Below are 21,088 nucleotides of genomic sequence, written 5' to 3'. Positions count from 1 at the left end.
CCTGGACTTGGTCCTTCCTCAGCCTGCAACTCCCTGTGTGGTCTTGGGACCTGGTCGCAGGAACCGCTACTGAGTGTGCACCAAATGTGTGCAGAGAGACCTGGCTAACAGCTTTCCATGCCTTAGCTCCTTTAATCATGCCCATGTTTCTCTGAGCTATCTACCTTTTTAAAAATTCCTATTCTACTCTTGGGTATCTATGCAGAGAAACCCAAGATGCTAATTTGAAAAAATATATGCATCCCTATGTTTATTGCAGTACTGTTTACAATAGCCAAGACTTGGAAACAACCGAAATGCCCATCAGTAGACAACTGGATTAAGATACTGTGGTATATTTATACAATGGAGCATTACTCCGCTATAAAGAAGATTGAAATTGTACCATTTGCAACGATATGGATGGACCTAGAGACTATTATGTTAAGTGAAATAAGTCAGAGAAAGACAAATACCATATGATCTCACTTATATGTGGAATCTAAAAAACTGAATGAACGAGCAAAGTAAACAAATAGTCTCAGAGATATAGAGGAAAAACTGATGGTTGCGAGTTGGGAGGAGGGTGGGGATGAGGGAGAAGGGGAAGGGTTTAGAAAGCATAAATAGATAACTACAATATTGCCACAGGGATATGAAAGACAGTTCAGGGAATATAATTAATAATGTTGTAAATATTTTGTAGGGTGTCAGATGGTCACATGTCTTGTTAGGGAGACCATGGATGGGGTAGAGGCTTGATTACTGCACGGTACACCTGAAGCTGATGTTGTATAATATTGTATGTCAACTATAATTGAATATATATATATATAGTCACGGGATGTGGAGTATAGTGTGGGAGTGGAGTCAATGGAATTATAATAGATATATATGATATGCATGGGGGAGTGGGGCGGCAGATTGGGGGAGGGGGGTTGTCACTCTGAGGGGTAAAAAGTATAACTATTACACTGTGTAGTACACCTGAAACTAATTTAAAAATGTTTATTTCACAATAAAAAAATGCTGGTGGAGACCCACTAAATTAATTTATCACTTATTAATTGAGGAAAAATACAAGTGACCTCTGTCTAGATTATTTTTTACTTTTTTGAGCTATAATATACATCCAATAACATGGAAAAAATTTGAAAAAAAAATCCCTATTCTGTAGCTGAGCACAGCTGAAGCTTAGAGCAATTAAATAACTTGCTCTAAGTCACAGAGCTAATAGCCAGAAAAGCTAGTGTTTAACCCCAAGGCTGTCCAACTAGAAGGACCAAGTTCTTCACCACTGTATTCTCTTGTCTCTGTAAATCACTGCATTGCTCAGAGCCTGATTGTCTTCATCTGCAAAGTGAAGAGATTGGACTAGATTAGAGGATTTCAAAAAATAGGTTAGACTTCCTTTGTGTTCTAAAACGCTCTCTCTCAAGTTTATGGCTCACTATATATAACCTATGGTGCTCTCCCCAGAGCCTCTCCATGTTAGTAATTTCATCAAAGGATAAAAAAAGACAAATCATTTAAAAAATCACTCAGAATGAATTGTATTTATCAGTTCGGAAGTTAACAGCAGCTACCTCTATCACTGTTTTTGTCATATCACTTGTGATTTCTGTAGCAGCCAGGAGAGGGCGCTATTGTTATTCCCACTGTACCGATGCAGGCGCTGAAGTTCAGAGGTGAAGTGACATACTCAAGTGTGCATGGCTATCAAGTTACGGACTGCAGGCCTGAAGCCAGCTACGTGGTCAGACTTCAAGTCTAATGTTTCTTCCAATACCCAGCCTCTTTCTAGATTTAAAATTTTCTCCTTCATCCATGTAACACATGTATCCTGCCTTGAGTGCCTCCTCAGCATACGAACTTGAACAGATCGTATCCTTATGTGTACACATCAAAAGAGCCAGTCTTTGCCTTCAGAGAGCTCTCAGTCTAGTTGAGGAAAGATTTATTCATGACATCACATTGTCATAAACAGGCTTCAGGAGAAAAAGGAGAGTGCTGTAGAAACACACAAGAGGTACTGTGATCAGCTGGCCAGGAGTGAGGGACGGCGTCCAGGTCAAGATGACATGGCAGCTGTTCCTGAAAGGCAGATTAGGAGCAAAGTGAGAAGGAAAGAGGAGAAGGGCCTTTAGGCAGCGGTTACAGTAACTACAAAGACAAAACTGCTAAGGGCATGGTGTGATCTGGGAATGGAGAGAAGCACCTGTGGGTGGAACACAGGGCAGGACAGCGTACAGGGCAGGAGCGGCAGGAGATGGGGCTGGCGATGAAGGAGGGAGCCTGTGATGTCGGCTATCTTCTACCACAGTGAGGACTTCAGACCTATTGTGGGAAACCATGGGAAGCCTTTCATCAGAAGGCGATGAGATCACATCAGTATCACAAAGATCAGTGAGGGATGGTATGGAGAGTGGACCAGACCTAGAAACAGTCTAGAACAGAGGCCATGTATTCAGATGCCTGACTGGGCCCCAAAAGATAATATAAGTGCGAGCCTCAGGATGAGTGGGACTGTGGCAGAGCGAACCCCACACCTCTAGAGGGAGCAGCCACCACTTGGCACCAGCAGGTGGAGCTCAGTCCTTCCAGATTCCTTGCTTTTACTGGGAGGAGGCAGAAATAAACCCAGCTGCTTCTTGTGAAATGTCCTAATTTTTAAATGTTGAAACTAATTCAACAGCTTTAAAATACTGCGCACACCAATCAGAATAAATCTGTGCACTGGTTCCTACACCTGGTTGCCATTTGCAACCTCCAGACCTGTTTACAGAGCACTTCTAGGGCCGAGGCCGAGGTGATGAGAGCCTGGACTCTGGCCAGGGGATGGAGAGAGGAGCACAGGGGCTATGAAAGGACTTTAAAGGTAGAGCTGACTGGAATCGGGAACTGATGGCTTCAGTAGGAGGCCGAAGGGAGGAAGAGTAGATGGATGTCTATCGGCACATCCCCACACTTAAGACGGTTCTCATTCTTGGCAAACGCTTTCTTCCTAGAGAGTGAAATAGGGTTGAGGTAGCTCAAGATGCTAAATGAATGGATAATGTTACACCCAGGGTTATACATCTGAGTGGAGTTATACGTTTGCCTACATGAGCAAAGGTAGTTGCGGCAAGAACACATTGCATGAAGCAGTTGTCTCGATTTGCTTGACAAATAAGGGCATGGAGAAGGTTTGGGGAAGTACGCATTTCAGTCAAGTGTTGACATAATGATCAATGAGACCTTTCATGTCAGAAGATCCAAGCTCTGAATCAGAGACCTGGAGGGCAAACACACCTGCTTGGCACGTAGTCCTGACTGGTTTTACAGTCACCTTTTCAGACAGAGCCATGCCAGGAGGACTGGGGGGGCCGGAGCGGGGGCTGTCAATGGAGTCATCTCTAGGCTTGACTTGCTGGTGTTGCTTCTTTCTTAGGAGTTGCTCTTTGGTATAAGTTAAATGATCCAAACCACCCAGTACTCTACAGCATTTTTCTGGCCAGACTTCGTGCTCTGATGGGGATCCAGTAAGACCCTCCGTTTGGGCGATGACTATTTCATCTTTCACAGTTCGGTGGCGCTCTCTGACATTGCTCCATACGCATTAATGAATTATTTAGCATCAGTCTGCTGGTCTGCTCTGTTCCACAGCTTCTTGCTGAAGGAGGTATTGGGGGGTGCTGTGGTCAGACCACAGTAGTCCAGATGTGGGAGTTACTGCTTGTGACAAGTGTGTCTGCTTTGGTTTGTGTGTGAAGGTCCCAGACAGACACTGAAGGGAATGTTACTGCCGAGTCCAGCTCAGCGGGTGTGAGCGTGGAGCCCAGCCACTACTCCAAGAGTGCACAGCCTGCTCTGGAAGAACTCCCTGGTGAGTATGGAGCCCCAGAAATTCTGTTTCTACTGGTGACGCGGCCTCACGTGTAACCAACTGCTGGACGGGCATGAACCCAGCAGGTTTTAAAGTTGGTTTACTGTTGCATTGATCAATGAACTAAACAAACTTATTTTCTTTCTTACTATTTTTCTTCTCTTTCTTCCCTGTTTATTCTCTCTCTCTCTCTNAGAATGGAAGTCCCTTATGTCTCCAAGTGAAGCCCTGAGTCTTCTTGACGGCTCCCTGCTCTGCAGCACCAGCTGACATAAGTTGAGTGCTTGTGCTCTCTCTCTCTCTCTCTCTCTCTCTCTCTCTCTCTCTCAAACACACACACACACACACACACACACACACACAATCTACTTCCCTCTCTCAAGAATTGTAAATAAATCTCTTACCTGTTGGCAAATCCTATTTTAAGATAGGTTCCATTTCATTCATGTAGGAGCTCTGGGCTGCTGTGACACTTAACTTTCAATCACCTTGTTTACTCTTCAGATAAAGTCACTTCCCAAAAAGAGTTGGAACTTTAAAATATTGGCTTTTTTCTTTCCTGTATGGAACCACTGATGGGACATTGTTCTTAACACCCTCCATTAATTGGAAAGAAGATTACAGCATGCTGCTTTTACCAAAACCAAAAAAAATTTAAAATTTAAAATAAATAAAAAAATCTAAATTTTATTTAAGTATAACCTAGACAATGATGACTAAAGGGGCGTTATATAAAAATATAAAATCTGCAGTTGTCATATAGCTCATTCCACAAACACTATACTATTGCGTTCTTCATTTATAGGAGAAAAGTTAACACCTGAGTTTCCACCTTCTCTGTCTCTCTTCCTCATTCCCCCTGTGTCCCAGCAACTTCTAATCAAAGAAGCGAGTGGTAAACCACATATTTAGTAGTGGCTGTGTTATTCTCCTATCGTACCACTTCCAGAGTTGGGTTAGAAATTGAATTCATGTTTAAAATCTATTTATTAGACTAAATCCCATGACCACATCATTTTAACATTTTAATAGCCACATTATCACTCTGGAATTGGTCTGCAGCCCATGTGATCAAATCCTACCCATCTCACCATTAGCTCTGAGTATTAATTTCAGAGGATCTGAGAGACTTAACTATTTCCTTTTCGTTCTGCTGGCTGGGCTAGGTGATGGGGCAGAGACGTTTCAAGCCATTTGTAAGCCCCCACATTTGGGATTGATTTTGCTTCCTTCTCTCCACGGTTTGTAGCTCCCTTGCCTATGAGGACATGGCTAGCACAGGAAAAGAGCCAGGAGAAGGGTGTGGAGTTCGGACGACTGCGCAGGTCTCCACACACATTCCAGATCATGTTCTTATGTGCATACATCAAAAGAGAGAAGCCAGTACTTCAGAGCCCGGCATGTATCAGATGTGTGTCCCATGGAGTAGTGTGGATTCGTGTCAGGCATTGTGGCTCAGCAAAATTCACATTTGTAAAGCAAAAGCAGCAACCAGAGAACATTCTGTATAACACTTAAATTTCAGAGTGACAGACTGCAGCCTGTGATCTTTCACTCATTTTTCTTCCTTTCTCCATGTGTCCTCTGCATCAGGACTATAAAACCAAGTAAGAAAGCCTGAGATACTGTCTCCTGCTTTGGGGAACAGAGCTATGCAGCCAATCGTACCTAATCAAGCACTCTTTGGTGTTAAGTCGAATGGTGTTAGTTGCTAATGAAAATGTCTTAATCAGGGTGACTTGCCGTTACATTCAAACAGAACTCACATGTATGACTGTACAGTGAATTATTTTATGGAGACACTGCATAGTGGCATGAGGTTGAATTTAATTTATCCACAACTGACCCCTTGAAATGACAATGAATGGTGAGTGTATTTAGAAATAGACATTTACGAGGCTATTTAATCAATTGCTTAGTTCTTCCTCTTGCGTATGCAAATAGGTGGATTTTCCCACAGTGCTTTGTCATTTACATAGCATTACCATTAAGATTTGGATTGTGTAGTTAGAAGGAACCACACAATCCTGTTTGTTTATTATCCAGCTTATGAATTCTTTCTATCATTCACTAGTGAATCGTCTTTCAGTCTCTGCTTGAATATTTCTTGTGATGGGAAGGTTGAAGGTTATTCTTTCATAAGACAGCTCTTCCATATTTTGTTGGCTTTAATGGGTAATAGAGTTCTTTCCTCTTAACATTTCTAATCACTGGATATAATCAAGCACCCTGAAGCCCACAGACAATTTTCATTTTTTCCTTGTAGCAGCATGTCCCTTAAGCCACCCTCTTCCAAGTAAAAATCCACGTTCCTTCCATGTTCCTTTTGTAACACCCTGACATCCTCTAAACTCAACCCTATTGGGTTAGAATATGTGACAGCCTCTCCATCATGGCCAGTGGCTTAAGGGAGGACAGCATTTGGCAAACGCGAGAGCGCCACAGTGACCTGGAATCGCTTACTCAATTTTTAAGATCTCTGTATGAGTTAAAAGGATCCTGGCATTTCCACTAGAGCATGGTTGTATTTTTATTTGGTTCAGACTGAGAATTGGTGGGAAAATCTCAGTTCATCTTCCAAGGAGGCAAAATTGACAGTTCAGAACATGATCATCTAAGCAAGGCAGGTGGATTACTGGTTTTCATTTCTATGTCACTCTTGGGATCTGGTGTTGTGTAGGGCTCTGGGTGGAGCACGCATTTCCCAATGAGACCCCCAAGAATGAAACAGGACACTCAGATTCAACGAGCCCTCGTTTGGTGCCAGGCATATCTTATGTGTCATCTCATCTGATCCTCCTAACCCTTTGAGGGAAAGGCTTTATCCCCATTTCACAGATGTCATTCAGAGAAAATAAGCAACTTGTCCAAGGTCAAGTGGGTAATAAACAGCAGTGCCATGATTCAAGCTTTTATCTGTCAGAATGCCAAGTCCATGATTTTTTTTTCAACCCTTCACTGACCAAAGGTCTGTTGGACAATAAATATTTTTGGGGCATGTGGTGGGGGTTACCAGAAGTAAATGTGAGATGCCATCCCATCTCAAAGATCTCTGAATTTCTGAAGAATTAACACAGGCAAATATGTCATGAATAGAGATATGGATCAGTAAATATAATTATTATACTTCTTGTGTGTGATTAAGCTAATTAATGAAAGTAATTTAAAAACTGATGCCTAGACTTAGCTTCATAATAAATGTTCATTATAGGGCCTAGAGCTGTCCAAAGGATTAGTACCTTTTTTGGCAGCCTTACACAGATAAAATGCGGCGATCCTGGCAGTAAAAGATATTTAATTGATGGCCCAAGAGATAGATGCAATTACATTCCTCCAAAGCCATTAGGTGAAGGTAAAGTCAGCATTCATCACGGGTTTCATTTAAAAAACACATACCTACAAGTATGTATTTTAAAGAATTGGGTGGGAAATACAAGTTTGACCACTCTTCAGATAGGAGAAAAAGAAATGCCTTCCAAATTTCTCTTGGTTAAAAAGGGAGAAAATTGAAAACACTTGCATTTTCAAGGAGAGTTTGCTGTAGAAATTTCCTCCATAAAAATCACATACCGTGTTTCCCCGAAAATAAGACCTAACCAGAAAATAAGCCTTAGCATGATTTTTCAGGATGCCGGTAAATAAGCCCTACCCCAAACATAAGCTCCAGTTAAGATTGTCAGCCAGCATGACTGTTTGAGTAAATGTAGATTTTTGTACATGAGTAAATGAATAAATGTAGATTGTTGGAGCAAAACTTAATATAAGATCTAGTCTTAATTTCGGGGAAACACGGTAGCTATCATTTAATGCAGCCTCCAGGCACCACCATGCTGATAATAACCTAAGGAAGTTGTCATCTGTCTCAGAAGGAAGGTTAATTCTGTGACATTTCTTAGATGCCTGTTGCCCTGTCAATGATAGCTGCGGAAGTGCTACGTAGGGTCCGATGTAAATTTCACTGGCTGTTGTCCATGTGTACTGGGTTTTCTATGAAGATTTCTTTAAAATTGTTGCTCAGTGCTTAAAATAGTCGTAGGCTTTTAAAGACCCTTGATTGTGGTTCTTCAGGCTTCTCAGCCCTCCCTGGAATTACTCTGAGGGAAAGATGTTTGAGTTCTTTAATCACTATTGTCATTCCTCTTCCTCTGAGAAACCCAAACAACATACAATAGTCAGGGAACCTAAAGCAAGGCTACTCGGAGAGGGCATGTGGCTTCCTGGCTTGTGTGTAGCCTGTGTCTCCTGGGACATTTATGCCAAATTAAGCTCTGGGCCACATATTTTGTGGAAAATCTTTCCCAGAGAATGGAAGTCCCTTATGTCTCCAAGTGAAGCCCTGAGTCTTCTTGACGGCTCCCTGCTCTGCAGCACCAGCTGACATAAGTTGAGTGCTTGTGGTGGGCACTGTGCCCAGGGATCCCCAGCCTCTATGGCATTTAGTCCCCATTGCTGTCTTTCGAGGTCAGTACTGTCACTGCCCTCACTTTAGGATGGTGGAATATGAAAGGTGGAGAGGTCTGTTGCCACCTTTCCTATGATCCCACAGCCAGTGAGTAGCAAAGCCAGAATCTGAGATGACATCATAAATCAAAGAAAAAGGCAACTCTTGCTCTGTAGAAATACTTGTGATTAGCAAGTGCAGATCTTTCAGTCACTGCAAGTTTCGTTTGTAACATAGAACCGGTAACAGCAGCATGTGTCACCTATGCATGAAAAAACAAAATGCCTCACCCAGTTTTGCACGGGCAGAAAGTGATGCCTGGGAATCAGACCTGAAGTGTGCATGTCTTTATGGGAGACTGTGGAAATGTGTTTATATCTCAGACTAGGTACTTTGCTTCTCCTACAAGCTGGATTTCACCTATTTCAGGAGGGAGAAGAAAAGACTTCTCTTCTTGGACTTAACACCTTCCTTTGGGCATTCATTCATTCATTCATTCATTCACTCATTCATTCTCAAATCCTTCTTAAGCACCATTGGTGAGCCAGGCCTTGAGCTCACCGTGGAGCATGGTCATATCATGAATTCAGTTGCTGCTCCCATGAAGCTCACTGTCTCTCTGAGAATTAAAATAGTCTTAACACTCGTTTTTGCAGGAGAAGACCCTGAGGCTCGGCGACTGCGGACAGTGAAAAACATCGCTGACCTGCGGCAGAATTTGGAGGAGACCATGTCCAGTTTACGGGGAACTCAGGTTACACACAGGTATCTGAAACATGAATTACTCAACTGAACTAGCTAGTAACTTGATTTTCACATGGCTTCTTCTACGTTTGTTCATGCCACCAGCAAAGTGATTTGGTTAATAAGGAAACAAATCACCTTGACTCCCAAATGTGCTGGAATTGACAAAGAATGCCATATAATGTGCAGAAAAAAGGTGTATGTAGCGAGAATTAATACAGACCAATCTTCCCCGAAGCAGAAGGTTGCTACATCCATCCAACAGAGGATATTGTTGACCAGCTCCATTTAAATTTCACTATCCATGCATTTTCCAAAATTATATTGTACTGTTGAAATGAGCAGGTGAACTGTATTTGACCTGTGTGGCAAAGGGAATAACTTGAATTCCTACCCGATCTTCTGATATGCAATGCTCTATAATGTTGTTTGTCATGCACATGTATAAAATACGTAAGGAAATATTTATGAAAACTTATGATCGTGTTTAAACTGTGATTTAGTTGGAAAAAATCTAGGATTACACTGGGAACATTTATCAGGTTGTTTTCATTGCTGAGCAAGAATCTGAAGAGGATGCAACCCCGGGACACCCTTCGTGATTTTGGCAGAACCAAGTTTTACGGTCTGTGCTTGGCTTTGATAATCAAGGCCCAGTCCTGGGTACCCCCAGTGGTTCCCCAGACAGTCTCCTTTGCTTCTACAATTGCAGTCTTTTTGATAAATGAATATAGCAAGGAGACTGCAGGGCTTTTCTACTGCCAGCAGTTTTTTCAGATCAGGGTTAAGCACTGTGGGTTGGGTTCCATCTTAAATTAGACTGGGGCCCGAACCTTAGGGGTTCCCCATATGAGGAAAGTAAGGCCGCTTGCAAGATCGCAGGGAAACAAAAACAGCCGAGGCACCAGCTTGGTTCTTTCAGAGGAGCATGGACTTGGTAGCTGTTGTTTAAGTCCCCCTAAACCTTTGCTATATGCTGGCATAGGGACTCTGTGACTAGGTCTGAAGCATCCCTGTTTCCAGCATAATCACTGAAACTGACTTAATATGGGTTACAACAGTTGGGTGGATTTCTTGGCGTGGACGAGGATGGTAATGGTGACAGGAGGGACAGCTTCGATGGCCTCTCTGGCAGGAAAGACTCTGGCTGTCTCTGCTCAGTGAGAAACCCCAGTGCAGCTCTGAGAGATACACTGATTGTCCTGGCTCTGCCACAGCACCTGAAGGGCCAGAAAGACGGGGGACTGTAAAAAAGTCTGTCTGATGGCCAGGGACCAGCTCGGTCTCCTGGCAGATGCAGACTCACGTAATTTGATTTATTATCAGTGTAAATTGATCTCAAGCTCAGGCATTTACTTTTCTGGCCTTTTGCCCGCCCCAAAGTTCAGTTGTCATTTTGGACAAAATGTGGGAAAAGCCAAAGTGTGGGGTAAATGGAGCTCGGAGAGTCAGACAATCAAGGCCCTCCCCCTCTGGTCGGTGAGGAAGGAGCTGAGGAGGTGAAATACGGTGTTAGGCCCCCCAGAGTGATGGGGTTCTGCCTTTGGAAAAGGAGCTACGATGCAGCGCCCTAGAACAAATGGGCAGGTGGGTACCTTTATGCCCAACGTTATCAGTTCAGCATTTTCTATTTCCTTTCCCATGCTGAAGAGGAGATTTTAGTCGTTAAGGTCATGTAATTAAAGTAATTGGTAGTGGGTGTCTTGTACCATGTTTCAGGGGGGTAAAGCTTGTGCTGGGCTTTTCAGAATATTATGCAGATGTGCAGATTGGCCTTTTCATTTTTAGTAGAGGGAATACACTGGGTGGCACATTGGTGCCTAGTGTTTGTTCCTATTTTGTATATAAGAAATATTTCCTAATTTTTAAAAATTAAATTTATTGGGGTGACCATAGTTAGTAAAATATTTCATAATTTAAAAAAGAAAAATGAACGAACCTATGAACTGCAAAGGATCATGGGCACATTAGGGTCTAACCCAAGATGACTTTTATGTTTTTAGCACATTGGAAACCACATTTGACACCAATGTCACCACAGAGATCAGCGGACGCAGTATCCTCAGCTTGACGGGCAGGCCTACTCCTCTATCCTGGAGACTTGGCCAGTCCAGCCCTCGGCTCCAAGCAGGAGATGCCCCCTCTATGGGCAACGGGTACCCGCCTCGAGCCAACGCCAGCCGGTTCATCAACACTGAGTCGGGCCGCTATGTGTACTCTGCCCCTCTGAGGAGGCAGCTGGCCTCCAGGGGCAGCAGTGTCTGCCACGTGGATGTCTCAGACAAGGCGGGAGAGGAGATGGACTTGGAAGGCATCAGTATCGATGCTCCCGGCTACATGAGCGACGGGGACGTCCTGAGCAAGAACATCCGGACGGATGACATCACCAGCGGGTAAGGGCCTGGGGTGTCACCCTCTTCACAGAGCAGGGGAAGGCTTGGCACCTAAGTTTCTTTTTTTCAAGGCTTTATTTAAGTTCCCTGGAGGAGATCAAACGGCGTACTTTGCTTTCTGCTGTCCACGTTAAAGGCTGTGGGGTGTGGAGGGGACCTTCTCTGGATGGAGAGTCACAAGATCTAGGCCGCAGTCCAGATGACTCTAGCAAGGCTCGACTCGCAGCCAGAGTGACGCTTGACAACGAACCATACTGTGTCGATCCTTTAAACCAAACCTTGCACTCAGGCTGGAATCCAGACGCCTTAACATGGCCTACCTGGCCCTGTGGGACCTGGCCCTTCCCTGACCCTTAGATCTAATGGTTCCCCACCCACCCCCGTCGCGTCCCCTGCTGCAGCTCTTCCTTCTGTTCCTCAGTCTCATCAAGCTTGTCCCAGCCTCCTGGCCCTTGAACCGTCTGTTTCTCCGCCTGGATGCTATCCCCCACATCTTTTGCCTGCTGGACCCTTCTTACTGCTCAGCTGCCATCTCTCTAGAGGGGCCCTCCCTGACCGTTGAACTTGAAGTAGTTTCTGTGCCCTTGCCACATGCCCTCTCCTCTCTATTACTGTCATATGGATATCGCTAGGTGAAAGCATATCACTATTTGAAACTATCCTGACTGTGTGTTTGCATGTTAGGTCTCCCCGCGGCCTCCTGTTTGCACCAATCAGCACCATGAAGCAGGGACATTGTCTGGCTTGTTCGCCGAATCCCCAGGGCATTGTACATAGAGGAGCTTAGAGACACGGCTGAGTTAACGACCACATGGATTGCTCCAGGAAGGAGCAAACCCAACCTCCCTGTTTCTCTGTTTGTGAGGTTAAGGGGAGTGATAAGATGATGTCTAAGCTGTGCTGTGACAATGTATAACCCGAGGCGTGGCCGCTTGATTTTAGCTCTGCTTCCAAATCACTGTGTAAACTGAAGGTGCGTCGATTTATTCCACTTGCCAGAGACTGTATCTGTTAACCTGACTTGCACTGAAGTTTTCCAAGATCTTTCCCTCCTCTAACATTTTAGCCGTCAAAATTACAGATGATAAAAATCAGACATAATACTCATGCCACTCATTTCCATGAACAGTGATCGACACCCCACGGGTGAGTCAGTATTTTCATAATTTAATAATCGTTAATGCTCCCACTAAGCGCCAAGCCCTGTGTTAGGTGCTTTACACCTGTTACCTTGTTCTATCTTCACAGCAATGCTTTGAGGTAAGCGATAGCATCATCCCCATTTTATGGAGGAGTAAACTGAGGCTTAGGAATGTTAAATAACTTGTCCGGGGTCCTACAGTGGTCGAGAGGCAGAGCCCAGGGCTAGTGGCTCCAGGGCCTTGTTCCTTAATCACTGTGTCACACCGTCTTGCCCAGCATCGTATGGCTGCGTTGAAATAGCATAACTACTGGAGTTTATTTGAAAATTATTTCCTTTTGTTTAAAAGTTCTACCTGTCTGACTAGAAGGGTTCTTTGGTTTACTTAAAAGCGTAAACAAGAGATGCTTTGGCTTTCTGCCTATTACTTTTTGAGCCGTCCTGTCGTGAAATCTTGGAAGACAGAAGCCACCTTACCCTTGCAATATAACAAAGTTCTGCCCTCCAGAATGGCTGGGAAACTTAAGGGACTGACAAATGACCTGGTGAACTCACAGCATCATTTTGTATTTCTAGTTTTCCATGAACATGAAAATAACAACATACACCTATTACTAAAATAAAATTGCATGTAATTTCATCTTTGTATTATTTAGAAGACTTTTGGTATCTCTCATGACCTCAAGGTTATCATTATCAATTGCCATTGTAATATAATACCAAAATGTTTTAGGGTTATTTTGAGATTTCTCTATCCTGTGATAAGACTTTATTCTATTGTCGGATCTGTCTTTGAATCCTCACTGTATGAAGGTCATTGTTTATTTTAATGTAGTACTGACAGTTTCCACAAGGTGGAGACATTGAAGTACTCTAAACTGAACCTCAGTGATGTCACAGTGAGAAATCCTAGTTTCTTTAGCTACTCAAACCAGACCCTTTTTTTTTTTTTTTTTACCCCTGCTAAGAAGCCCAAATGTTTACATTTCAGTTCCTGCTTTGGGGAGGTTACATTTTTAGCAAGTGAGATAATGCTCAGAGCAAGTGTAGATAAAAGTGCGGGCATGTAAGCAAACCACCCAGTTCCTAAAACTGAAGAACTCTGGGCTGGCTTTTCTTCTCCCATCCCTTTGAGTGTAGAAATTTACCTCCAAAATGAGGAGAGGTAGCCCAGATGGCATTGAATGCTCCTTCTAGTTGTAATATTCTAGAATGCTGGTTTAAAAGCATGACTTCATGCGACAGAAATGCATGTGAGTTCTTGCGTTGAGGCCCACTTTGGTTTTACATGCTGAGTCCAGGGCATGTCATTGAGTGTCCTTTGTACTTATTTCTTTTTTTTTTTCTTATAAACATGACAAGGTTGTAGATATTGAAGGACTGGTCATTAGTCTGTGCTTCAGAATCGGCTAAATAAATATATTGCTGAGGCAATTGGTGTAGTAGAAAGAAAACAGACTGAGATATCTGACAGATGGAGCTTAAACCCTGCTCTGCCACTTGCGAGCTCTGTGACATGAGGCATGTCATTTAACTCCCCTAAGCCTTGAAGCATTAGAAATAATATGGTTCTTAACCTTCCACAATTAGATTTCTCTTTGAGGTTGTATCTGATTAACGGCAAATATCTGATAAAGACACAAAGTCTCAGACAGGGTCCATATATCTTATCAACCTCAAACATCCAGGCACTTGGAAACAATGAAACGATTAAAGTTTTCATCCAGATGTTTGTTTGGCTTAGTGGGAACAGCCTTGATGTTTGAGTAATATAGAAATCCATAAGGAGGCTCTTTAATGAAAGTTCTTGTAAAAGTTTACAGCAAGTTTATTTTAAAAGCCTGATATGGAAGTAAATTCTAGTTTCTGAAATCCTGTGACCTTTCTTTTTTTTTTTTTAAATGACACTGTACCTCTGCTTGGTATAACAGCTATTTTTTGATGTCTCTAGCTCATTGTCTCTACTGGCTAGTATGCACATGCATCTGTGTGTATCATTCAGTTTGCCTGAAGATGGGGCTGAAATTTGTGTCGAGTTGAAGAACCTAACGGTGAATGCCTTTTGTCTTAGTGCGTGCTTGCATGCGTGAGAGGCTGAACGCGCACGCGAGTGAGCGATACTCTCCTGTTGCACTTAGTATGTGCTGGGCGTGTCTGAGTACTTTACAAGTTGTCACCTGACCTCACCACTTCCTTTTATTAAATTGGTAAATTGGGCTTTGGCTTTAGTTAGTGGAAAAGAATTTAAAATAACAGATGAAGATGCCTCTTACTAAGTTTTGATCTGTGAAGTCAATCCATCTACTCATCTTCTAAAAATTTAAGAGTGCCATATGGTACAGAATAAAATTAAGGGGACAGACTTAGCATCCATATGTTTGGAAAGATGATTCTTTTTTCTTTTCAAAGGAGCCTGCATAATCTTCCAAAGTATGAATATACATTCCTTCCTGGAAAAATATGACCATTTAAATTTAACATCAGAAATGTTTCCAAGTACCTTTGCTGGCTTCCCATTGCTGTGAGAACAGATCTCAATTCTTAACTGAAGTTGGGAGGCTCTTGATGATGTTTCCCTCAGCGGCCCTCTCTGCTTTAGTCCTGGCCACATCCCTTCCCACGCAGCCCACACACCCCACTGCTCTAGGATCCCTGCCATTCATTACCGGAGGTGGTAGGCCTACCGTCAGGATGGCCGAGCAGTCTAAGGTGCTGCATTCAGAGGTGGTTTCCTGCATTTGCAAAGCACTGCATCTCAGGACATGCCACTTTCTTCCTGAATTTCCTTTCCCATCAAGCCCCATGGGACTGACCCTAAAATAAACACCTCCTCTGTGATGCCTTCCTGGACTTCCCCAGAGTTAGCTCTGTCTCCTGTGTTTCGGGTAGCTTTGCTTTACACCCAACCTTGTGGGTGAACCCCTCACTTTGCATGGGAAGTGTTTGAGAGGGGCTGGATAGTACTGAGGAAAGAGTAAGGTCTTAAGAGGTAAACAGATTTGAGATTGAGTCCTGGCTCTGCCAAATGAACTGGAAAAAGTTCTGAACCTTTGGGAATTAGAGATAGAGCTTGAAAAACACCTGGCAGAATCTGGGATGCTCAAGAAATGTGTGTGTGTGTGTGTGTGTGTGTGTGTGTGTGTGTGTTGTGTGTGTGTTTATTCATTCCTCCTCCACACTTGGGGCTCCTTGAAGGCAAACAGTACCTGTTATTTCTCTAAACTCAGAGACTAGCACAAGTAGGTATTTAATAAATATTTTGTGAACGGTTTATTCTGCAGACCTACCCTTACAAGACCTTGGGCTTATATAACTTTCTACCACCAGCTGTGAAACTCAGTCATTCTATTTACAAAACACTTGGGGAAAATTAACTTCCCCTCTGGTGTCTTTTTGGTGCAATGCATAGCTCCATCTAGTGGCCAAAATAGGACGTGACGCAGACATTATGTTGGTTAAGACGAAGGGCCAAGGAAGTGAACATTGATGGAGTTGGCTTGCCTGATCATGAGTCTAGTGTGGGAGAGAGAGCGGGGCTGTGAACAAAATGGTCTTCAGTGTTGACTTGCTAATGGCTGAAGTCTTCCCTCTTAGGTGGCAGGGATTCCTCCATCAACAGGTACGATACGTGCACCGGTACCTGCTCAGAGCCTCAGAAGCTGAGGAACCCATCCTTGCTGAATTATTTGCAGCTCTATAAACGTATCCCAGTGTGTCTGCTTGGGCTGCTATAGCGAAACGCCATAGACTGAGGACTTAAACAACACATTTATTTCTCAGTTCTGGAGGCTGGAATTCCAAGATCATAGTGCCAGCATGGTCAAGTTCTGCTGCTAGCCCCCTTCCTGGCTTGCTATAGCTTCACAGGGCAAAGAGAAGAGGCTCTGGTGTGTCTTCATCTTCTCAGAAGGGCACTAATCCCATCACAAGGGCCCCACCCTCATGACCATCAAACCCAATTACCTCCCAGAGGCCCCACCTCCTAATACTATCCCATGGAGGGTTAAGCCTTCAACATCTGAATGGGGGGGGGCACAAACATGTAATCCATAACAGTGTTTCATGCCTCCATGTATCATGTGCAAAATCCTGGGTTCAGATTTCCTTTCTCATTATTGCCTACCAAGTCACTTCTGTCCTTCCCTGATTCTGTCCAAGTAGAGGCAGTGATTCTTTCCTTTGCATTCCCATAGCTATAATAGCACTGATAACACTACATCAGAATTGTGTGTGTGTGTGTGTGTGTGTGTGTGTGTGTGTAAAATCAAGCAAGGCACTCATACAAAATAGGTTTTAGACTGTTTCAGTGCATTGATGATGAGGAAGGGAGCTGATAACCTTCTACAAGCCCTTAAAGATTAAAGTCACATCCGTCTTAAATGCTCCCATCTCTTCATTGGCTGGCACAATGCCCGCCAGTTCCATAGTAAGTGGTTAATATTTGTTGAATGAATGCTGCAACTGACCTTCAGCAAGACCAATCACCTGCCTCTGGATGAATATGGGCCTGAGATTGAAGCCCCTTGAACTTGAGGTCCCAGCCACATAGCCTTCCTTTCCTTGGCCCTGTCTTGTACTGTCCGATTATTCCAGACCTTTGACCACCTGTATCCCAGTGAGCTGGACATTGACAGTAGAGGAAAAAATAGACAGCTCAGAGTATTGGACTATCTGTCATGGGAGGTCATGCAGATGGAGGTGCCTCTGTTCTTTTCTTTGTTTCTTCATTGACCACCATGGGACACACGTGGGAGGTGTTTGTCACCAAGTCAACACAGAACGCAGCAGGCCGTGCTGTGAGTCAGAAAGGCAGCGTTGATAGCATGAAAGGTTTTCTTATCTGGTGAGTGTTTCTCATGGTCTTTCCAGGCCAGACCTGAAGCGACCTTGACAGGCTGTTGTTTCTGGCAAACTGATAGGAAGGAGAGGAAGCCAAAGCACTGCTAACAGCCAAAATATACCCCGGAGCCAAGATAAATGGTTCTAGACAAGGCCGCCCTGAAAGGCACTGGGTCATGGCCGGTTCCAGCAAGGCATGGCAGGCCCGTCTGGGATTTGACAAGGGTGGGCTCTTGTTTCTCTGGGTTGATCCCTCTGAAATGATCTTGGCTTGTGCAGCTCTTGGAAGGCTTGGGAATTTCAGGTTGCCAGTCAGCCAGTCACTGGGCGGGTCTCAGTGGGGTTTGAAAGGTTGCTCTGTCATAGAAAGGCAAAGACTCAGCTCTGTAGACAGACAGATCTTTAAACCTTGGGCAAGTCACTTGCCCCTAATGCACTGCCATTCTCTTAATTTTCATTCTCATATTCTCTCTCCATCTCTCTCTCTCTCTCTCTCTTTCTCTAAAAATACAACAGAGCTCCAACAAGAAGCCTCAGGCCCAGTGTAACCCAGAAGATTGGTGATGGGGCTGGACCAGGTCCCAGTCTAGGGGTCTTTTCATTCCTCTCTTCTTTTCTCAGTGTTTTCTCACTGACAGGTCTTAACGGTGTATGAATTCACAGAAACCATAAATGCCACTCCCTGTCTGATATTTTCCTTGGTGTTAAATATCCCAGGCAAATATAATACAATGACCCCTGTTTTCATAAGTAGCTTGGTGGGTAGAGTAAGCAAGCACAGGGAGTGATGCCGGGGGCAGGATTAATTTCCCCAAGTGTTGCAGAACAAGTGACAGCTTTCCCCACATGGTCGTGATGTCATCCGACAGGGGCAGTTTGGCTGATGGATGGCTCTGGCTACCAATATCAGTTGTCCCTGATGGCCGGGGAGGCATCAATTGGACGCTTCTTCCATCCACTTGATTTATGGAGTGTGGGAAATCTATCAGCCTTCATCGGCAGCTGGGTAGGCAGTTTCATCAGAGGAGAAAGAACAATTGAGCTAACAACATGCTGAAAGCAGAGAGATTGTCCAGCATTCCCAAGCCTACTCTCGCCACTGTTAGTGACTATGGATTTAGCAGGCAGAGACCGGGATTAAAAAAAGATTTACTGGCCAACAGCCCCATGGAGGAATGAAATGTGGCCCCACTTTGACATGGGCAGACCAGACCGCCATTCATAACTAATACCCTAGTGATTTATGGGGAAGAGAGAAAAAAGGGGGTGTCTTATCTTCTCAGGAAACCGGGCTTTAGGCCCTGCCTTGAATTTCCAAGCTTGCTTTGACATTTGAATCCCCGCCTCTGCCCAGCCTCCTCTGAGGAAAGAAAAGGAGAAGGAAACAAAAGTGGGTGCTTTGAGAAAGAAAGTCATACCTCAGCCCTTCTCGAGCGGTCCCCAAAGGGTCTGCTCCCTGCCTGCCTTCCCACCCTGGCAACACCCTCCTTGTCCCAAAGCTTTCCAAAGCAGGGGTCTCGACTGGAGTTGGAAACTGGCAACCCTTCCTTTGGCCTGCCTTCTGTGGAGGCTCCAGGCAAAAGGCAGTAAAATTCCATGTGAACGTGTTTGTTGAGTTACTGTGTGCTAGAGGCTGTGCTAGAGGCACTGAGGCCGAGGGAAATGAGCAAGACCCAGTCCGTAACATCCGAATACCCTGGAGTGCAGCTCATGGAACAGGGAGGCGTGTAGATTCGTATGAGAGTGGTGAGCTACAGAGACCAGTGGGGGAAGCAGTGAATTCTGGGGGGACAACTAATGGGAAATAAAGAGCTGACTGTGAGGTAGGGGCAGTGAGAAGAGTGTGGGCTATGGAGTCCGACCTTGATTCCAGGGCTGGCTCCACCACTCTTAGCTTTGTGTCCTGGAGCAAGCCATGTAATTGCCCTGTGGCCCCCCTCACAGTGTCATTTTGGGGCTTCAGGGAGGTCGTGCCTGGACAGAGCTCACAGCAGATGTCACTACCATAGTGTCCACCACCAGCAGCAGCATCTTCAGACATGTGAGCTGGGCCTTGAAGGATAAACAAGTGGCCAGGCCCACCAAGGTCAAGAGCAAGGGCATGAGCATATAGGAACGCAAGGCATGTTTTTAGGAGAATGGTGTCTGGGATGGGTTGGAGATTCAAGACGGGAGAGGGATGGGCTCAGGTCAGAAGCTGTTGGAGTCCAGAGCATGGTGACATGGCTCTGGGTAAGGCTGAGGCTACACATGTGCAGAGGGGTTACAGATACTTTTCACATTAAACTCGGGCTACCCTGGGGGCAGTTGGACAGAAGGCATGAAAGTGCAAGAGAGACAAAGACAGCCCCCAGGCTCCAGCCTGTGCCGAAACTGGCTGGGAAATAGTTGACCTTTGTCTTCAGCACCCTCTGTCCTTTTCTTGCATTCCCTCTTACCTGTGGGCACCCACACAGTGCCCTCAGATTATCTTGGGTCTCCAGGCCAACCCACACCAGGGCTGGCAGAACGTTGAAGCAGAGTACGTGGCAGTCTATGGAATGTAATTCTGGGGGCTTGAGGAAAACTCCAGTCCCACAGCTTTCCAAGTCTTGTCCTGGAAAAGCTTGGGGCCCAGTGGGAGAGACTGCCCTGTGCATCTACACTTAATTCTAGCACTAGGTATAATAGGTGATAATAAATTGAGAAGCAAAATATGGGGGCTCCAACAGGGATCTGAGAATAGAGTAGGCCCTGTGGGGGCCTTTTCTGTTCTCACGTTATCCTTCTGGGAAGCCAGCTTTCCTCATCTGCAAATGAGAACAATAATACCTGGAGTTGCAGAGAATGAGATAACACATGCAAAGTGCTGGTACAGTGCCTAGGGCATTGTAGACTCTTCCAAACCATCCTCATACTCATGACGATGTTGCCAAGATTAAATGGGGCATGATGCACGTCTAGTGTCTAGGGTACTGGTGCAGGGTAAAAGTACTCCGTGTATGTCATTCTCTTCCACCCTTACTCATCCCCAAACCCCAGTGCAACATCTCCTTAGAGTGAATGCGGTTTGAGATGAGAGCATAACTGGTATTCATGTGGCAAATATGAATGCCCCTAAACACTCCAGCCGACAACCACTGTGCTGTGCTCGAGACCCCTGCGGTGATGAATGGGGCTGATTCCCGCACTCCTTCCTTTCCTGCCACCATCTGGATGGCCTTGCTGTCTTGTTGGAACAGACTTCCTGCCCTTCACAGGGCTCTTCATTGGTAAGCAACGTCAACAAAACACACAGCGGCACTTGGGCATTACTCAGATGGGCTCCAGGTGTTTAACAAGGGAAATTCCACCGTGGGTCCATTAATCAACACTACACAGTGAGACTCTGTGTTTTAGTTACTTCAACTTGACAAATATTTAGCAAGTGTCTCCTCTGTCCCAGGCTGTGCTCTGGGGTAGGACCAATGAGATCTGTTCTTAGGTCTGGACCATTTGGTAGTCCTTATTTTGAGAGCTCAACTTTGATCCTATTGGTCCTCCTCAGAGTAAAGTTGTGACCCATGAACTCACATTTAGCAAGAGGTACTGACATATACAGGAAAAACATATTGCAATGCCGTAGTTCTCGATGGATGACGAGGAATGGGGGCTAATGTGTGTTGCATCCCCTCTGTGTGCTGAGTATCTTACCTAACCCCCAAACT

General features: G+C 44.6%; 1 protein-coding gene across 11 annotated transcripts in view; it reads left to right on the top strand.

Moving 5' to 3' along the window:
• The window catches only part of NAV2 (neuron navigator 2), a 738,710-nt gene that overhangs the window by 574,756 nt on the left and 142,866 nt on the right, over window positions 1–21,088 (top strand). For all 11 annotated transcript variants that reach the window (XR_002125006.1, XM_019651383.1, XM_019651379.1 and 8 more), the window contains 3 exons: window positions 3,732–3,844; window positions 8,942–9,050; window positions 11,033–11,422. Coding sequence is in view for 10 of the 11 variants with exons in the window: in XM_019651383.1 (XP_019506928.1) it covers window positions 3,732–3,844; window positions 8,942–9,050; window positions 11,033–11,422 (612 nt within the window). In the remaining variant the exon portion in view is untranslated. The remainder of the gene's footprint in view (window positions 1–3,731; window positions 3,845–8,941; window positions 9,051–11,032; window positions 11,423–21,088) is intronic.

This window comes from Hipposideros armiger, unplaced genomic scaffold (assembly GCF_001890085.2).
Source record: "Hipposideros armiger isolate ML-2016 unplaced genomic scaffold, ASM189008v1 scaffold_159, whole genome shotgun sequence".
NCBI classification, from domain to species: Eukaryota; Metazoa; Chordata; class Mammalia; order Chiroptera; family Hipposideridae; genus Hipposideros; species Hipposideros armiger.
Note: the sequence above shows the minus strand (reverse complement) of the source record. Positions and strands in the feature narration are given on the sequence as shown.